The sequence below is a fragment of the Uloborus diversus genome, chromosome 4 (genome assembly GCF_026930045.1).
Source record: "Uloborus diversus isolate 005 chromosome 4, Udiv.v.3.1, whole genome shotgun sequence".
Classification (NCBI taxonomy): Eukaryota; Metazoa; Arthropoda; class Arachnida; order Araneae; family Uloboridae; genus Uloborus; species Uloborus diversus.
Genome location: NC_072734.1, coordinates 99316032 through 99333638, shown reverse-complemented (window position 1 = coordinate 99333638; position 17607 = coordinate 99316032). Strand labels below are relative to the sequence as shown.

Sequence of the window (17607 nt, the reverse complement as noted above, 5' to 3'; positions counted from 1 at the left end):
TGTCGCATAACTCAAGAACGGTATGTCCTACAAAATTGAAATTTGATATGTAGACTCCTATTGGGGTCTAGTTGTGCACCTCCCCTTTTGGTTGCATTCAAGTGTTTTGCCCCTTTTTGGGGGAAATCATTGTTACTTTCGATGTAAACTCAAGTGATGTTATAATTTAGCAGACCCTTGGCGATATATCATCAGTATTTTTATCGGCAAGTTTTGTCGCCAACTTGGCGACAAATTTGGCGATTTTCTTTTTTTTTAAAATCTGGTTTCAATTTGGTCACTGTTGGTGATATTTAGAGAATAAACTGTTGAATCACATTAAAAATGCCAATAACGGGGAAATGACATTAAATTGGAGTAAAAGGAAGTCATGTGATGCCACACATCAGCTCGTTTTTTTAATGTGTTAAGAATTCCAGGGTTACTCTGCTGTAGGAGCCCTCCTTAGTAATTATGATGGCAAGGTGGCCACCATACACTTAGCAGCAGCTGAGCTTGAAAACCGTAATAATCCTGAGAAAGCTGTGTTCTTAGTTGATTCCCAGGCTGACTGAACTATTTACTGGGCCTTGGGTGGACTCTAAAGTTCCAAAAGCACAGGACAGCTCTTCCCCAGCCCAAACAACCAATGACTCTCCACTTTGCTAAGACTTGGATAAAGTCAGCAGTTCAAAGATGGAACTGTCAGAGGCTGGAGAGACTCATTGGAATAGCCTCGATTCCGAAGGTCCCTTCAACCACTATCTACCCCGTTCGGCTAGTGTGGCAGCTTTAAGGATGAGGACAGGCCATGATTACTTTGCCGCACACCTCCATCATATTGGTGTCCTGATATCACCAAAGTGCCACCTATGTGGTTACAGAACCATGAACGTGGAACACCTGAAGTCTTGCTCTGCCGTGGAAAGTAGAGAATTCCTGGACAACCTTTTCAGGGAGGCCCATGTATACTGGTCAGTGTGTCACCTAATGGCTCAACAACAAAGGGTGGGCATCGGCTAGGAAGGAAGGAAGGAAGGACTTTTTTAATGTATAGAGATAACTTTTATGTTTCTCTACCTGTCTAAATTCTGGTTATGAACAATTAGGATGCTAATGATTGCTTGGTAATTTAGGCAGTTTGTTTGATAGTTATAGCATTATAACATTTTGTTCTAAACATCAAGGTAAATACTTTGAAAGCTATAAATATATTTTAAAGTTTATTATGTTTTATTTTTAGAGAGGTGTTGTGTGGGAGGAAGTGTTAATTATGCTTCCTGATCATGTAAATTTAATAATGCTGAGTGCGACAGTGCCAAATACTGCCGAATTTGCTGACTGGCTTGGGTAAATATTTTAAATCAACTGTTTTTTTATAATTGATAAATAATCATATTATGACAGTAACTAATTTAACTACTGAATTGAATTTTGTAGAATAAATATACAATAAAAACCTAAGTATTGTCAGATTTGACAAAAAGATCCATTGAGTTTTAGCAAAATATTGAAGAAAAATCGGATTTCCACCTAGGAAATATTGTTTTTAGTTCCTTTATAAACTGTTTTCAGTTTTGTGAAAATCTGACTTGTGCATAGTAAATATACACTGGTGTGCAAAAATTGAGGACAAGACGGTTTTTTCAATATAACTTTGTACAAAAGTTTTCCAAATCAACACATTTAATACCGTAAGATCCCCAATACGTAAGGACATGTGTAATGTAAGCAACACTTACTAAATCAGAGGGATAAAAAGAAGCTTTATTGAAAAGTAGCATGGAGCGCAATGCGACTGAAGGCCGAAACATCCCTGTGATGGGTGTCCAGCAAGAAACATCCGGTCTTTAGTAGGGGATATGATCTCCCCTGACTGCTAGGCAGGTTTCACAACGTCTGCCCATGCTGAGAATGAGGGTGTCAATGAGTTGTTGAGGCATTGCCGCCCATTCGTCTTGCAGCGCCAATCAAAGCTCCTGAATCGTTACTGGTGGTAAGGTACGAGCTGCCAAGCGTCTGCCTAGAAAATCCCATACATGCTCGATGGGATTGAGATCCGGAGATTGTGCATATCCATACGTTCAATATCCTCACTCTCTAAGAGCTGTTCGGCAGCTACTGTGCGATGACATGGTGCATTGTCCTCCATGAAAAGGAACTGCGGACCCATAGCGCCTCTAAAAAGACGCACATATGGAGGAAGAATCTCGTTATAATAACAGGTCCAGTTGACTGAACCTGCATCAAAGATGTGAAGGTCTGTACGACTACCAAGCATGATGCCTCCCCAAACAAGAACACCGCGACCTCCATACCTGTCCCTTTCAATGATGTTCGAGGGATGATTGCGGCTTCCCCGCTCTCTCCAGATGAGTATGCGATGAGAATCGCTACTCAGACTGAATCTGCTCTCATCTGTAAAGAGTACTTGTCCCCATTCATTGTCCCTCCAATTCCGGTGTTCCCGGCACCACAGAGAACGCCTTCTCCGATGGGCAGGCGTTAGAGGTACACACCGTATAGGGCATCGTGCAAACAGACCACCACCGTGCAGTCTTCTGGTCACAGTAAAACGCAATATCGGTCGTCCAGTCGCCTGTGTCGTGTGTCTAGCGATTTCTCCCGCTATCTGCCTCCTGTTTCTTCTGGCCTGTAAGACAATATACCGGTCATCTGCGGGTGTGGTTCTCGTGGACGACCACTACTGAACCCCCGGATAGCTGTTCCTGTAGTTTGAAATTGTCTCCAAAGTCGTGAAACGATGCTGTGAGCAATTCCAAACTCTGCAGCCACACTTGTCACACTGCGGCCTCCCTCCAACTTCCCAATGATTCGACCTTGGGTAAAAGCATCCAGATGTCGTCTAACAGATTGATTATTCGCCATTTCTCGCTGAGGCAGCAACTCGGTGTGATTTTAACTGCTATACGGCGTGCAATCTCTTTGCCAGAAATACTGATCTTACACCGACAACATGCTTTATACTACTCAGACACTCCCCCATTACGTCTGCCTGCATATCTGCGCATGTGCTACCGTACATCACCTTACTTAATCTCTTGATTGGTCTTTTTGTCCGCTCTGCCTCTTCGTTCAGCTGATATGCTAATTTTTCGACTTTGTCCTTAATTTTTGCACACCAGTGTATATGTATGCATATATGGTACAATGATATTTGTTGTCTCTTACTCTGAAATAGTGTTAGTTGAAAGTTTTGCCTATGTGAGTTAAAAAATGATTTCTAACCAAACCAAATTGTATATTAGAAGCATAAATTTTACTTCCCATATATTATTTTATTCCTAATTTTAATGATTTATTCTTAAAGTTATTTTCTGCAAAAATTAACTCATCGCAATTATCTCATTATTCATGCACACCATTCAATTAATATACATTTATGGCACAGTCTTGAATAAATTTTCATTTTGCTTTCCTACTTTTTTCTTCAGAAAATAAAGCTTCTGTAACACATTTTTTTCTTGGTGTTTTTCAAAAGATTGTTTTTATTTCAAATTTTTAAAATATGCAACATTGTGACATACTTTTTTTTTTAAAGTACATTATTTGAAAAACTTAAATGTTTTTAAAAAATAGTATTTTTTAAAGCTGACTTACTTGTATCTGAAATGCTTCGATGCTCATGCTACTTATTTTATTTTTCAGTCGTATAAAAAAGAGAAAGATATATGTAATAAGCACACTGAAACGACCAGTGCCATTAGTCTATTACTTATACACAGGTAGTGTTGGAAAATCTGGAGATGACATGTTTCGAATTATTGATGAACGTGGGAATTTCTTAGACAATGAGTAAGAAAATTGTGATTATATTTTGCTGCATGAACTTGCAAGATCAAAAATAGAAAACATTTTAAAACCCATAATTATTTTTAATTAAAGATTTTTATTTTTGCAGTTTGCTACAGTGCTTGATAAATCAAATATCAATTAAACTATTTGGAAAATTTTATGTAAACTTGCAAATTCATTTTAGGTGTCACCCCCAGACAGGTGACACGTGAGGCAAACCCTTCCCCCTCCCATTGTGACATTACTGTATATATATATGCAGTGGCGCCACTGCGTAGGGGATGGTTTGCCACTTGTGTCGCACATCTGGGGGTTACACTCAAAGTAGAATTCCAAGTTTTTGAAATTTACAAATGCTTATTATTAATTATCTAATCTAATCTAATTCTTATTATGATATTTTGTTACCTAATCTATCAAATGCTGTGGCATCACAACGCAGGGGTGCTTGCACTAGGCGACACCCTCTGGAGGGGGGGGGGGGCTGATAACAAATTAGATTTCAAAGTTTATAAAAAGTGTAAATCCTCAGAATTTTTCTCCTACATTTCAAATTTTATTTAATCAATCAAGCAGAGTAGCATCAGAGAAGGAGGGGGGATTGCACCTACTGACATCCTTTTGGAGGTGACACTCAAAATGCATTTAGGGGTTTCTAAGAAATTGAGAACAACGATTCTAAAACTAAATAGAGATTCACAGATTAGTCATTTTTCGTTAAGTCATTTTTTTTGTTTCGGTATTCTACAGAGTTGTTTTAATTGCATTTTTAGAGTTATTTCATAAAATTTTGAGTCCTCTAAACGTTTCTAAAAATGACCTACAAAGGAGAATTTAAGAATTCAATTTCAAAAATTCCCGGGGGTGGGACTCCCAAACCTCTTCAACCATGAACATTCTCCAAACCAAAGATAGTTCCAAATGCCTTTTTAAAACTATAAATTAAAAATTTTCCAGGGGTCTCCCCGCGAATCTCCCCCTTCCTTGTAACATGACCACAATTTATCTAAAACAGCATTTTAAGAGCTACAGTTTTGAAACATTTCCAAAGCACTTCCCCGAACCTCTTCCCCTCCTAATATTATCAAAGCTCATCTAAAATGCTTTTCAAATCTACAAATTGAAAAATTTTCCAGAAGAGACCCTCGCACCCCCTCCCGCACCATGGAATGAATATTATACTCAGGATTATGTGCATAATATCTTTAACCAGAAAAACTGAACCCTATTATCTTTCCCTGTGTTTGAGATATGTTTGAAATAATTAAGGGACTATCTCAATTTCCTTCAACCCGTTACTATTATTATTATTATTATTATTATTATTTTTAATTTTATTCATTTATTTATTTTTTATTTATTTATTTATTTTTTTATTTATTTATTTATTTATTTTTTTTGACCTTACAACAGTCCTGCAGATATGCATCTAGGGTATAAAAAAATGTTCATAGTTTTTATTTATCTTTGGTACATTAGCCAACTTAAAAGTTCCATGCATCACAAATGTAGTTGTTTCTTAAAATTGTAATATGAATTTCATGTTTACATAGAACATTAAAAACTTTTTTTTTTGTCTGTGTGTGTTTGTAGGGGTGAGTGATACCATTAATTACCGCCTTGAGTGTCACCCATGCTAGATATGCCTCTGATATATGTATTGTACTTAATTGATTTTAAAATTTACGTTTCCACATAATGAGTTGCTTTTTTATGTATAAAAGTTGATTCAGCATATAGTTAATAGCTTTCGTTATGTAACTTAATATTTAACCAAATTTAATGTGAAGAAACATGAAACAAAACATTGTATTTTTTTGCTGCAGATATATGAAAGCTTCTAAAGCTAAGAAAGATAGAGAGAGTAAAGCAAAAGCCACCACAGGTCCAAAGGGCCCTAAACAGTACATAACTCCAGCTCAGGTGAATAAATTAGTTTTTTAATTTTTTTCTCATTGTGAGATTTTTGATGCTTAACATTTTATTCACTTGGAATTTCAACATGTGTAACAATTACAAGCCATTTAAAAATGTATCTGAAGAGGCTATATCTATTGTTAAAGGAGTATGCAGTTTAAAAAAAGATGAGGGTCATTCCATATCAAATCGATCAAAAAAGTAAGATTTTCAAGCTGACCCCTTCCAATTTCTTTTTTTAAGTTTTATACAGAGATAGTGTTTGGTAATGAAAGTAAAAACCTAAATGTTTAAATTTTTAATACAAATATTTTTTCATTGGGAGTCATTACAAAAAATCGAATTTTGGTAAATGAAGTAGCTTTTGAACACATGTAGCTTTTGTTCTAATTGCACTACATGCAAAAGCTTGATACTATTTTAAAGCTTTTAATGACTTTTAAGGGATCAAAAAAAATCGTCCTTAAATAGAATGCTTTTAACACTATAGTGGACCATCTGGGACCATGAAAAGTCGTCGTTAAATAAAGAAAGTCGCTAAATAGAGCGTCATTAAACAGAGAGCCAACTGTATATATTATACACACTATTGTGTTTTTTATTTGTGCCGATTTTCATGTTGGGACAATTAGGGTGTCGGCTATAATTTAATGTTTCATGCAACAGATGTTTGATGATAAATTGAAAAATAATGATATAGCAATGTTTGGCAGACGATAAATAATTTTAAAATTATATTTGCTCTTTTTAAAATATCGTCTGCAGAATTACTTACATATGCCATTTTCCCTGCCTGCAATGGGGAGGTCCCACGTTTGAGTTCCGGCTCGGGCATGGATGTACTTTCTCTCTCCTGTCCTTGTTCTTCCTTTGTGTGAATGTGCTGTTATGCTGTGAATGGTTGCCTACCCTATTAACAAGTCCCTACGGCATGTGTGTATTGTGGAAGTCGGACTTGGAACCAAATTACGGCACATTTGGAAAAGTGAAGCAGCGCACCCCAAATTGCCAGCCTTGCCGGCACAAGACAACAACAAGGTTCTCATCCCGATGAGCTGAATCGACTTGTTAGTTGATTCAACTCTTCGGGACATTGCTAAACGTTCGCTCTACACACGAGTAAATTTGTTGAGTCAACTCGGTTCAGTTTTAACAGCATTGTGGGATATTTTTAGAAGAAAAATTGAATCTATGAAGCTACCTTGTGTGAAGACAATAGAATACTCCAGTCAACAAGTTAACTAACAACTGTTTTGAAAAGTTGATTCAACTAACCACCTCGTGTTTATAAAGTCCTAATATAATGCTACAAGTAATAAAGAGCTTTTAGAACTTTCTTTACTTAAACATGTGATTGCATTGCAGTTTTAGTCTGTTGTAAGCAAAAGCTACCCAAACTTTAATTTTTTGGAGGTTAGAAATTCTTAATTTGCTGAATAGAACTTTAAATTTTGCCGAATGATCATAATTTTGCCAAAAAGAACTCTAAATTTTGCAGAATCATTAGACAAAATTTGTTGAATAAGGACATTTTTGGAAGCTCATATTGGCCTCCAGTGACCTTCTATCGAGGCGCACCTGGTTTTAATTCTTTTCATCTGCCATAACTTTGTGCCTGAAGACTTGAGACCAGTTTTTACTCACATGTAGAAACTGGAAGGAGATATAAAATTGCAGAAGCAGAAAGCAACCTAGCAAAGCATTGTCAAAAAGAAGTATATAATCATGGAAAACTTGTGTAATTATTTTATGTAACATACTCATTGCACATCACATTGAATTAATTTTTCATTTTTATCATGTTGTATTATCAGCATGATTTTGATACATTTGGGCACACATATTTGACTTTCAATTGATGGCAATTGATTTTTGGCCCCTCAGAGTAACATTAAAGTTTAAATTATGCATGATCCCAATGTTGTCCCAACATGAAACTTGGCACAAGTAAAGAAAATAACAGTTTATATAAAATATTTTTTCAGATTTTTAAAATTATAACTTTTGGAAAGGTCAAAGTTCAAGGTCAAAGTTCAATTCAGATGACCTTCAAAATGAAAAATTATATTTTTGCATCATGTAATTTATCATTTTAAAGCTCTAATGTAAACTTTCAAAATATATAAAGTTCAAGTTTCTAACTTTGTTTGTTCCAGAGTTATGGTCAGGCAAGTATGAGCCGGTGGAGCAAAACATTAAAATTTCGGCCCCTTGTATCTAAAAAACTACAACAGCTAGAGGGTCATTTTTTTTTTAAAACCACTTATTAAATGCGTATAAACCTACAAAATATTGTTATAATCTGTGAGCACTCACTTTTTAGGTGTGTGAGTTGATATGGAATGACCCATGAATGAGAAAGAAACAGGCAAAATGAAATCTTTTTTTTTTTTTTTTTTGATGTTAAAGTGAGGTTTTTAGTACAAAAGGATTATTTTTCGAACAGAAATAAAAATTCAAATGTTATTGAAAAAACTGGAGGTTGAATTCAAGAACCTATTTTTTATAACTTCAACAAAAAAGGAGGGGAAAGGGTAAAATAGAATTGCAAAAATGTAAGCTATTAAAAAGCAAAAGCCAAATATTTATCAAAAAGCTAAAAATTACATTTAAGAAATATTTTTGTATAATTAGAGCGAGTTTAAGAGCAAAAACTGCAATAATAAAATTTATTATGTATTATTTTCATGTGAACTCATTTGTATTTAAATCATTGTGTATATACAAGGAAAGAGGATATATTTTTGTATTGATTGTAACCAAAATCAAATGTTTTGACTCTATTTGCCCTTTTATAATTATTTTTGTTAATCATTGGTGCATATTTTTATGTATATTTTCCCTATAACCCTATAAAATCAAATTTAAATGCTTAAATTCATTTTTGCAAAAGTGTCACTAATGTTAATTTTAAAATGTCGGCAACTATGGGAATTGAAAGTCAAATTATGAATAAACTAAAATAAAATTGTCATTTTGAAATAAATGAACTTGTTTTGCTAATGTTTTGAATATTTCTATAAGGATAAAGTTCAGTCACTTGGGAGAATTCTTAATGCTTTGTACCAGCTGAATAAAAATCATGTAAAGTGGCTCAAATAGCACAGCCCAGCAATTTAACTTGTTCAAATTGACTATCTGAATTAACTGTTCCCCTACCTTTTTTTTTGTACTTGCATATTAACGCATAGTAATGTTAAAAACTTGTTTTTTCCCCCAATTAGGAAAAAAATGTATATATTGGAATTCTTGGATACCTGCAAAAAGAAAATCTTCTGCCTGCTGTATGTTTTACTTTTTCAAGAAAAAGATGTAATACACATGCTAAAAGTTTGAACAGCAAAGACTTGACAACTCAAAAAGAAAAGAATGAAATTGTTAAATTTTTCAGAGATAGCATTGACAAGCTTAAGCGAGAGGACCGTGATTTACCTCAAGTTTGTTTAAATTTTGTGTAGTTAATTCTTTCTGTTTCCTAAACCTTTTTGAAACCAAATTTTCATAGTATAATGAATATTTTCGTTAAAATTTGTGTAAAAACTTTTTTTAGATAAGAGTCATGGAAGATCATCTTAAACGTGGTTTTGGAATACACCACAGCGGTATTCTACCTATTCTCAAAGAAGTGGTTGAAATGTTGTTTCAAAAAAGCTTGGTAAAAGTAAGTTTGGCAAAAAATCCTTTCCCTTCTAAATCTCATTAGAAAAACCGAAGCTCCAACTCTTTTGAATGATGTGAAATTTATTCAAAATTTACAAGTTCATTGGAACAAGAGTGTTTTTACCTCTTATTTTTAATCTTATTTTGATCGCATCAATAATTAGTGCTTTTCTTTCTATTGACTGATAAAATTGAACATATTTAAAGTCTTAACTTTTCGTAACGGGTATTTTTCCATACAAGTGACATCTATGTTTATATATTACATTGAAGCAAACATGTTCCTCCTTATATGTAGTAATTTCTAATATTTAAAATGTAGCTCATCACCTTAAGATGCACTGGCTTAATTCTCAACTGCACCAATAAACCTCTTGTTCAGTTTGACAAATTACAAATTTGTTATGTATCATGAAGAAACATATTGTAATCATTTATATATAAGGCATGAATAGATTTAAAATACAGTATAACTTCAATTTAACTATACCCGATTAAATGATTTCCTAAATTTAATGATACATTTCATTGGTCCGGAGCTGACTATATTAAATGCCTATGCTCCTTGATTTAACTTTATCCTTGATAACGATAACTTTTTCCACTCCCTTGACAATCGTTAAATTGATGTTATACTGTTTTTTTTTTCTTTTCAAGTTTTAATTTGCTATAATTGAACAAAATTTGCTTTTCAGGTTTTATTTGCAACAGAAACATTTGCTATGGGTGTAAACATGCCTGCTCGGACAGTCATTTTTGATTCTGTGCGCAAGCACGATGGTCAGAGCATGCGAGATCTTCAACCATCCGAGTTCATTCAGATGGCTGGACGTGCTGGTCGACGAGGCCTTGATAAAACTGGAACTGTTATTGTACTTTGTAAAGCTGATGTACCTGATTCACTTTCTCTAAGAACAATGATGCTGGTAAATGTTCATTGCTGTTTGTAAAATATTTTATTAAATGGTTCGTCTATGATCTATAATTCAGCTAGTTATTTTTTTGAACTATCATTTTTAAGTGCATGAGGAAATACTGCTCATCCTGTTCTTTAATTTGCATTTTCAAACAGCATTTTTGCCTGTTATTTAAATTGTAGTATTATTCTGATTTTTCTTTCTTTCTTTTTCATTGTGTGTGTGAAAAACTGATTGATATGTAGTATTGATGCAATATTTCACTTCTCGGTGTATGGAAGTTATTTTTAGTTTTGATTTACCGAAACTAAAGTTGTCAGGAAAAAGGCAAAAACTTGAATTAACTGATAAAATTTAATAAAGTTTAAGCATACATAAAACATCATGTTATAAATTATGTTATTTGACAGTGAACATCCATCTTTGATTTCATGAGCCATGGTGAAATTGGAGCAATTTCTACTGAAACTTTAAAGTACTTTTTCATTCTATTGTTGAGGTCAAGATATGATTTAGTCACTATTTTGTTTATCCTGGGCAGAAAATTTTGTTTTATTTTTTCTTAATTGAAAAAGAATAATTCTTTTTATACATGTTTTCTATTGCACTTTACATTGGTAATATTCCAGTACAATCACATTTTATTTAATTAGAAAGTAGTCAAATGAAATGCTTTAACATGTAAAAATTTTAATTAGTGATTTATTCCCAGAAATATTTTGTTCCAACTGAAGCACTTTATGCCTATGTAACAAGGGCGGATACAAGGGAGGAGCGGTGGTGGCGATCACCCCTCCCTTGAGGGAACCTGACCTGGCAATTTTTCAGAAATGAAATCCTGAATTGTAAGTGCAGGCCCTTTTTGATGATGTTAAGAGAAGGAAAAGGGTTTGAATCTCCCATTCAGAAAGTTTTCGTATTGAAGTTTCAAAAGTTTACAAGTCCCCCCCCCCCTACCATTTTACAAAGTGTAAGTCACAAAGACAGGATTTTAGAGCAGGGTGGCGACAGATCAGGGAAATCAGGGAGATCAGGGAAAAGTCAGGGAAATATCAGGGAAATTTGAAAAAATAACAAAATATCAGGGAAAATTGATTTTATGAAGAAAAAAAAAATTTTTTTTTTGCTTTACGAAATTAAGTACCCTAATTCCCTACGCATTTTCCGCCAATTATCTGTTTAAAAAAAAAGTAAAATTAATGAGGTGTGATTAAACGCTGCCACATATTTGTGCATCTTTTTTCCTCAACGTCAAAGTATTGAATCTTACTTATTAACCACAAGATGAACTTCCTAAGATTGCTTCTGTGTCTGTTAGGTTGTTAATTTTACCTAGCTTGAAATGTCCTTTTACGCTTCCAATGCTATGTAAAATAAACAACCATACAGGCAAAGAGGAAGCCTTCATTAATGCCTTAGCTCCTTTGCCTTTATTCCGTTGTCTCGAAGTAATTAGCATACTGTAATCACGATTTCAAGAAGAAATCTTTGATTTTCGAATTAATACTAGAAAAGCTTAAAAGTTATTACTTCCTCGCGTTTTAAATTTAATCGCTAAAATTGAACTTTCAATAAAAAAAAACTTTTGTTTTTGCCGTTATACTATTTGTTGTCACCGCAGATTATAAAGGTTTTCTTTTCTTCAGACTTAAGTGATTCTTTAATTTTATAACCAAGTTGTATTCTTCTTTTATATATTTTAAAATTATCTTATTTTTCTTTTCTCTCATTTTCAAGTTCTTTCTTACGAAAGGAATCTAAGATTTTTTTTCGTTACATACTGAAATCATTTGAAATAGAGTTAACTTGTGCACTTAAGTAAATATCTTTATTTTTTTATTGTTAAAATGCTGTATTCATTCATTAAAACCTATGTTCTTGATTAGAGAAAAGCTCCCTATGAATGGATGTCAAATGGTTTCATCTGTTTTGCATAAATATCTCAATTAGTTATATAAGAATAACTACATTACTTCTATTATTTCACTATTACTTGTTATTCTTGCAACAATTATTATACTGTTTGAAAACTTAGTTCAAAATAATTTCAATTGCTTTTTAGTTCTATCATAAATACACATATGTTTTTAAGAGTAATTTTAATAGTTTCTTAAAATTCTTATGCTAAGTGGTTTCTGAAAGGAAAGTATTTTTTTTTTAAATTTTCTATAATCTTTCCAGGTAGAAAAATTGAATATGCTGTTTTGTAGGCTTTTTTTCCCTAACCATTTTATTAAAAAAGTAGCATCTTTTTAAAATATATCTTTAGTTCAACAACTTTACACAACTTAAAACGTTTAAAATACTGCATTTTATACAAACATACAATGGATTTCAAGTAGAGCAAAGAAAGAAAACCATTATCATTGGTAACGTAAATCAGGGAAATTTGGTGAACTTAATCAGGGAAATCAGGGAAAAGTCAGGGAACTTTTTTTCACAGTTCCTGTCGCCACCCTGTAGAGACATCAAGAGTAATGTTAGGGGAAAGAATGGGAGAAGTGACTGCCCTCTGGTAATTTTTCGAAAGTGAAGTTTCAAAAAAGCGCAATTTTAGACGACCTTCGATGATGTTAGGGGGGGAGGGAGGGTTCAAAATGTTCCCCTAGAATTGTTTCGAAACTGAAGTTGTAAAATGCAATCTTAGAATACCTCTTGAAACAGAAAAGGTAAGAAATACTTTCAGGAACCTCGTTGGCTAAATCTTTATATTTTAGTTGATTTACTTAAAAATTCTGTGGCACCCCCCCCCCTTGCAAATCAGATATGCAGTAAGAGGTTAGTTGAAAAACCAACCGCCCCCTCCTTGAAAACTTTCTGGATCCGTCCTTGCTATGTAATCCTTGAGTTCTGTTTAAAATTTCTTATTTTTCTTTTTTTCTTTCTTTTTTAGGGTAAACCTGCAAAGCTGCAATCACAGTTTAAACTAACTTATAGTATGATTTTGAATCTCTTAAAAATAAAAACTTTTAGCGTTGAAGATGTCATGCAGCGATCTTTTGGAGAGTCTACTAATCATAAACAGCGTGAAGGATGGGAAAAAATGCTGACTGAGGCTTCTGAGAAATACAAAGCTCTACCCCAATCTGAATGTTCACTGTGTAAAGTTGACATGCGAAGTTATGTTCAAACATTAAATAAAGTCAAAGTCATTCGCAAAAATATTCTGGTAAGTTTTTTTTTTTTAATCAGATGTATAGAACTTAGGTTGCATTACTAGTGTATACAGAGAACGCATAATCACTTTTGCTGCATTACATATTTCAAAATTACTTTTTAATAGGGATATTTGCACACTAATATTATCCAATATCCTCTCTGTTTTAACCATCTATTGTTAAAATGTTCATTTTCTGACTTATTACAGGGGTGATTGTGTTCCGGTATTTTACTGAATTTCCGGTATTTTCTGACGTATTTCCGGTATTTTTATGTCTGAAAATACCGGAATTGTTTGTTTTTTTTTTGTTATGCTTTTATCTCCCTACCTCCGGAATTTCGTTAAAATTATATAATACTCATCAAATATACCTGCAAGAGCCTTAAGATGGACAAATGTCAAGATAATTTTTATAACACCAGCTCAAAAGTAACTTTGTAACCCATTAAAAATTTAATCAAATGTACACACAATATTTTGACTCAGAACTATTTAATACTATGGCAAAGGTGCACTTAAGTAATAGGGGCCAAAGACTATCTCCCCCCCTCCCCGGTTCTCGCTTTGAAACTTTCAGGTATTTTTTGATGAACTCACAATCACTCCTGTTATTAGCTATATTATTTATTTAGTTAGTGTAGGTTTTTTTAATTATGTTTCCTTTATTATTAATATTTTAGCCTGGTATCATAAATAAGTAAGCTGCCTGGGTTTTAAATGTAACAGGCTAATCCAAAGAGTGGAGCAAGTAACAAAGAATTTCTCCAGACGTCAAGCCAGAGATTTCTCTTTCACTCTCTCTCTCTCGGTGTGAGCATGTGACAACTATTTCACTTCAGCTGTCGTGTAAAAATTGTTTTTGATAGTGTTGCAAAGGCGTTTGTGATTTGAAATTTTACGTGAACTGTAAAAAAAGTACAAAATGTCACAGATTATTTCCGTGGAACATGTCAGGATTTCATAGTTCCTCAACAATTTTTTTTGAAAATCAAGTATGTGTGTCAAAACGTTTCCTGAATTGCTACAAATGTCATGAATGCAGACTTCTCATTGCTGCAAAAAATATTTTTAACTCCCAGTTTAAAGATTAATTGAGCATATTTATTAAGTGTATCGGCTGCAGTTGGTTTACGTTCCGTCTATAGTGACTAAGCTCCGAATGAGAGTGAATGAGCCTCTGGATTCTGTAGCTTTGCAGGAGTCGCAGGCAAGTTAGACTCATAGTACTTGCTTATAATTCTGTCTTACCTTTCATCATGCTTGCAGCAATACTTTTGGAGCTTTCTTGGGAAAGTAGAAAGGTGTCAAGCTTTTGTATTAAACTTACAGTTTTCTCTGAAGGGTCCAAAGACACGATTGGCTTTTAGCCAAGGAGATTCCTGAATTCTTCAAAAAGATTTCGGGATAGGTTCAGGAAGGTTACTGAATTTTATCGGAAAACATTCCTGGTTTTGGCAAGACATGTTACTGGCAGAAATTGGGCACATCAGCTGCCCATTATTTTCCAGAAATATTTCTGAACTGTTTTTACAGTGAAACATGCCCATTATCAATCTCATATGTTTTAAAACCGGCTATACTATTTTAAGCTCTGTTAAATATATATTAATTTGTTTCTATCAAAATAATGAGTAAAATATTATTTTAATCCAACTACTTCGCCACAACAACGCGTGGGTGGGTCAGCTAGCATGTTACTAAATAACGATAAAAAAGCTATTGTAGAAATTAAAATAATAACAGATTCGACTTACTAAATGTTTAATACTTTATAAATTGTACAATTTTTCAGACAAAAAACTTGCTGTTTCTGCATGACATAAAGATCATCTTAAAGGGGAAAAATGCACATAAAATACTATTTTGTAAACATTCTTTTTTGCTTTCAATCTTGATTGAAAATAATGAATGAATATCTTTTTACTTTTTGGAACAAAACTTTCAATCAATTTTTTAATTTTCTTTTATACATATATGTATATATATGTGCACTAGAGATAACAAAAGCAGGCCTTATCTAACTGCAAAGATATTTCAGTTCTATTGGTTTTTCACAATTAATTGTTTCCATATGAAATTAATTTGTCTTGCATACTGTTTGTCTAAAGGTTTTCAGATGCAGGTGAACCTTTTTTTAAATATTTCAATTGTCTAGTTAGCATGCGAACTTCAAATAAACTTTCTCCAGTGCAGTTTCTTGTGAACTTTAAATTTGAAAAAAAAAAAAATAGCGTTTGCTTAGATAATTTGATTGCTTAGATAGTTATTTAATGCTTTCAGAAATAAAGTTTAAACAGTTTACAACTTTTGTCTAAATGGCAAATTTAGTTTGGCAAATCCTTTGTAAAATATAGATTTGTACGAGGAACATTCAGGCATGCTTATTTACACACATGCAAGCACAATTTGAGCATTGTTTATGTAGATTATTATGATGTACCAATTTTACTATGTAAATCACTCATTTATATTGTTGGCGGGTAAGTGTAGTATTTAGACGTTTGCTGTGTATGTCTTTAACCACTGGTTTTAAACCAATTCTGCATTGAAGAGAGCCTAGGTGCCTCCATTTGTGAAACTGGACTTCAAAACTTTCTAGTGCCATTGACAGTTTCACCTTAATGGTGCCACGTGACCGACTGGATGACACACTTGGTCTGCAAAAGGTTATGGTCCTTAAACAGCACCTCTGGAAGGAAATAAGAACGTTTACAGTGGACTCGACTCTGGCTACACGGATATTCCACTTACACGAAATGGCTATAACATGAGTTTTTTACAAGTAATGTATCTAACAATCCTTGCCTGCAACACATGATTTTACCGCAGCAAAGTGCAGGACGCAAATATTTGCTTTGTTTTTGACTACTAAATATTGGCTTTGTAATTCGACAAGTGCTTTATATAAAAAAATGAATATCAGACATTTTTAAATTTTTTAAAGTGACGATACCAATTCATGTAATGCAAATAAAAATGCACTTCAACGTATATGAAGCATGGGCGCCCATATGCAAAATTGTAAGGGGGGGGGGGCTCAGATATTTTAACCATGGTTTAGCATGATATTTTCCCCATGAACACCAATTTCAGGACAGATTAGAGTCATTACAATTGGACATTTTCAATCACTTATTCATTAATGGCTGGAGAAGAAATATTTTTTACATTTTTGCAAAGAAAAAGGTACTAAAAACAAGGAAGTTCTAATTTCTAAGAGGGGGCTGCAGTCCCCCTTGCCCCCCTATATGGGCGCCCTTTATATGAAGTTAAAGACAACAATAATCGTAATGGCAGATACAGCTCTGCATCTCACGCGTAGTGTGAGGCCGGCAGGTAGTAGAATCTGAACAAAGCTATAATGTTTGATAAAATACATTTTGTTTCTTTTATTCCCACTTATTATGCAAAGAAGAGAGGATACTACAACAATCTACTACCATAGAAAAAATTTTCAAACACAAAAACACGATCTTGGAAAGAAAAATTATTTGCCAATGTTATTAACAATAATTTTCCTACAGATAGAGCTTGGGACGAATCCCAAGCTGAAAGTGCAAAATTTTCTTCCTTTTCCATTTGAAGAAATGCTGTTGTCTGGCAAAAAAACAAAACGCTTTTTCAAAGACGAAAGGGAGCGAAGAAAAGTGAATGTTCCATCGGGTCTCCGTATATACAGCTGAAAAGTAAGATCATTCGACACCAACTTCTGCTGCTGGTTAAAATTAGGATAATGGTTAGATTTAGGATTTTAACATGATGAACCACAATTCTCAAGCTTGTAATAGAAGCTGTTCATGCAGCAGCAGCTTATCCTATTCATAATGATAGATGATGATTATTATTTTTTTAAGTTCACAAGATTTTTATTGAAACTCCAAAAAATACCACCTCAAGTTACTCTATTTTGGTTGATATATTTTTTAATCTAAAATTTAAAATAAAACTTAATGAAAAGAGACTGGAAAAAAAATTTTCTCAGAGGAGGGGGAGGTGTGTCTAAGCTCTGAGTTTATGTAGATATAGCCCGGTCAAAATAGACCAAAAAAAAGCGAAAGTTCGGAAAAATTCCCATAAAGCTGAAAATTGGTACAGACCTTAAGAACATAATTATACATGAAATGTCAAAAGTCCTCATCGATCCGAGTGGAGCTAAAA

At 33.6% G+C, this 17607-nt stretch overlaps 1 protein-coding gene across 1 annotated transcript in view; it reads left to right on the top strand.

Moving 5' to 3' along the window:
• LOC129220723 (SKI2 subunit of superkiller complex protein-like) overlaps positions 1 to 17284 on the top strand; it is a 40407-nt gene extending 23123 nt beyond the window's left edge. Inside the window, exons 11-18 of the mRNA XM_054855153.1 lie at positions 1223 to 1329; positions 3649 to 3795; positions 5622 to 5718; positions 8937 to 9149; positions 9263 to 9373; positions 10068 to 10298; positions 13183 to 13458; positions 17228 to 17284. Of these exons, the coding sequence (XP_054711128.1) occupies positions 1223 to 1329; positions 3649 to 3795; positions 5622 to 5718; positions 8937 to 9149; positions 9263 to 9373; positions 10068 to 10298; positions 13183 to 13458; positions 17228 to 17284 (1239 nt within the window). The remainder of the gene's footprint in view (positions 1 to 1222; positions 1330 to 3648; positions 3796 to 5621; positions 5719 to 8936; positions 9150 to 9262; positions 9374 to 10067; positions 10299 to 13182; positions 13459 to 17227) is intronic.
• Positions 17285 to 17607: the final 323 nt, after the last annotated feature.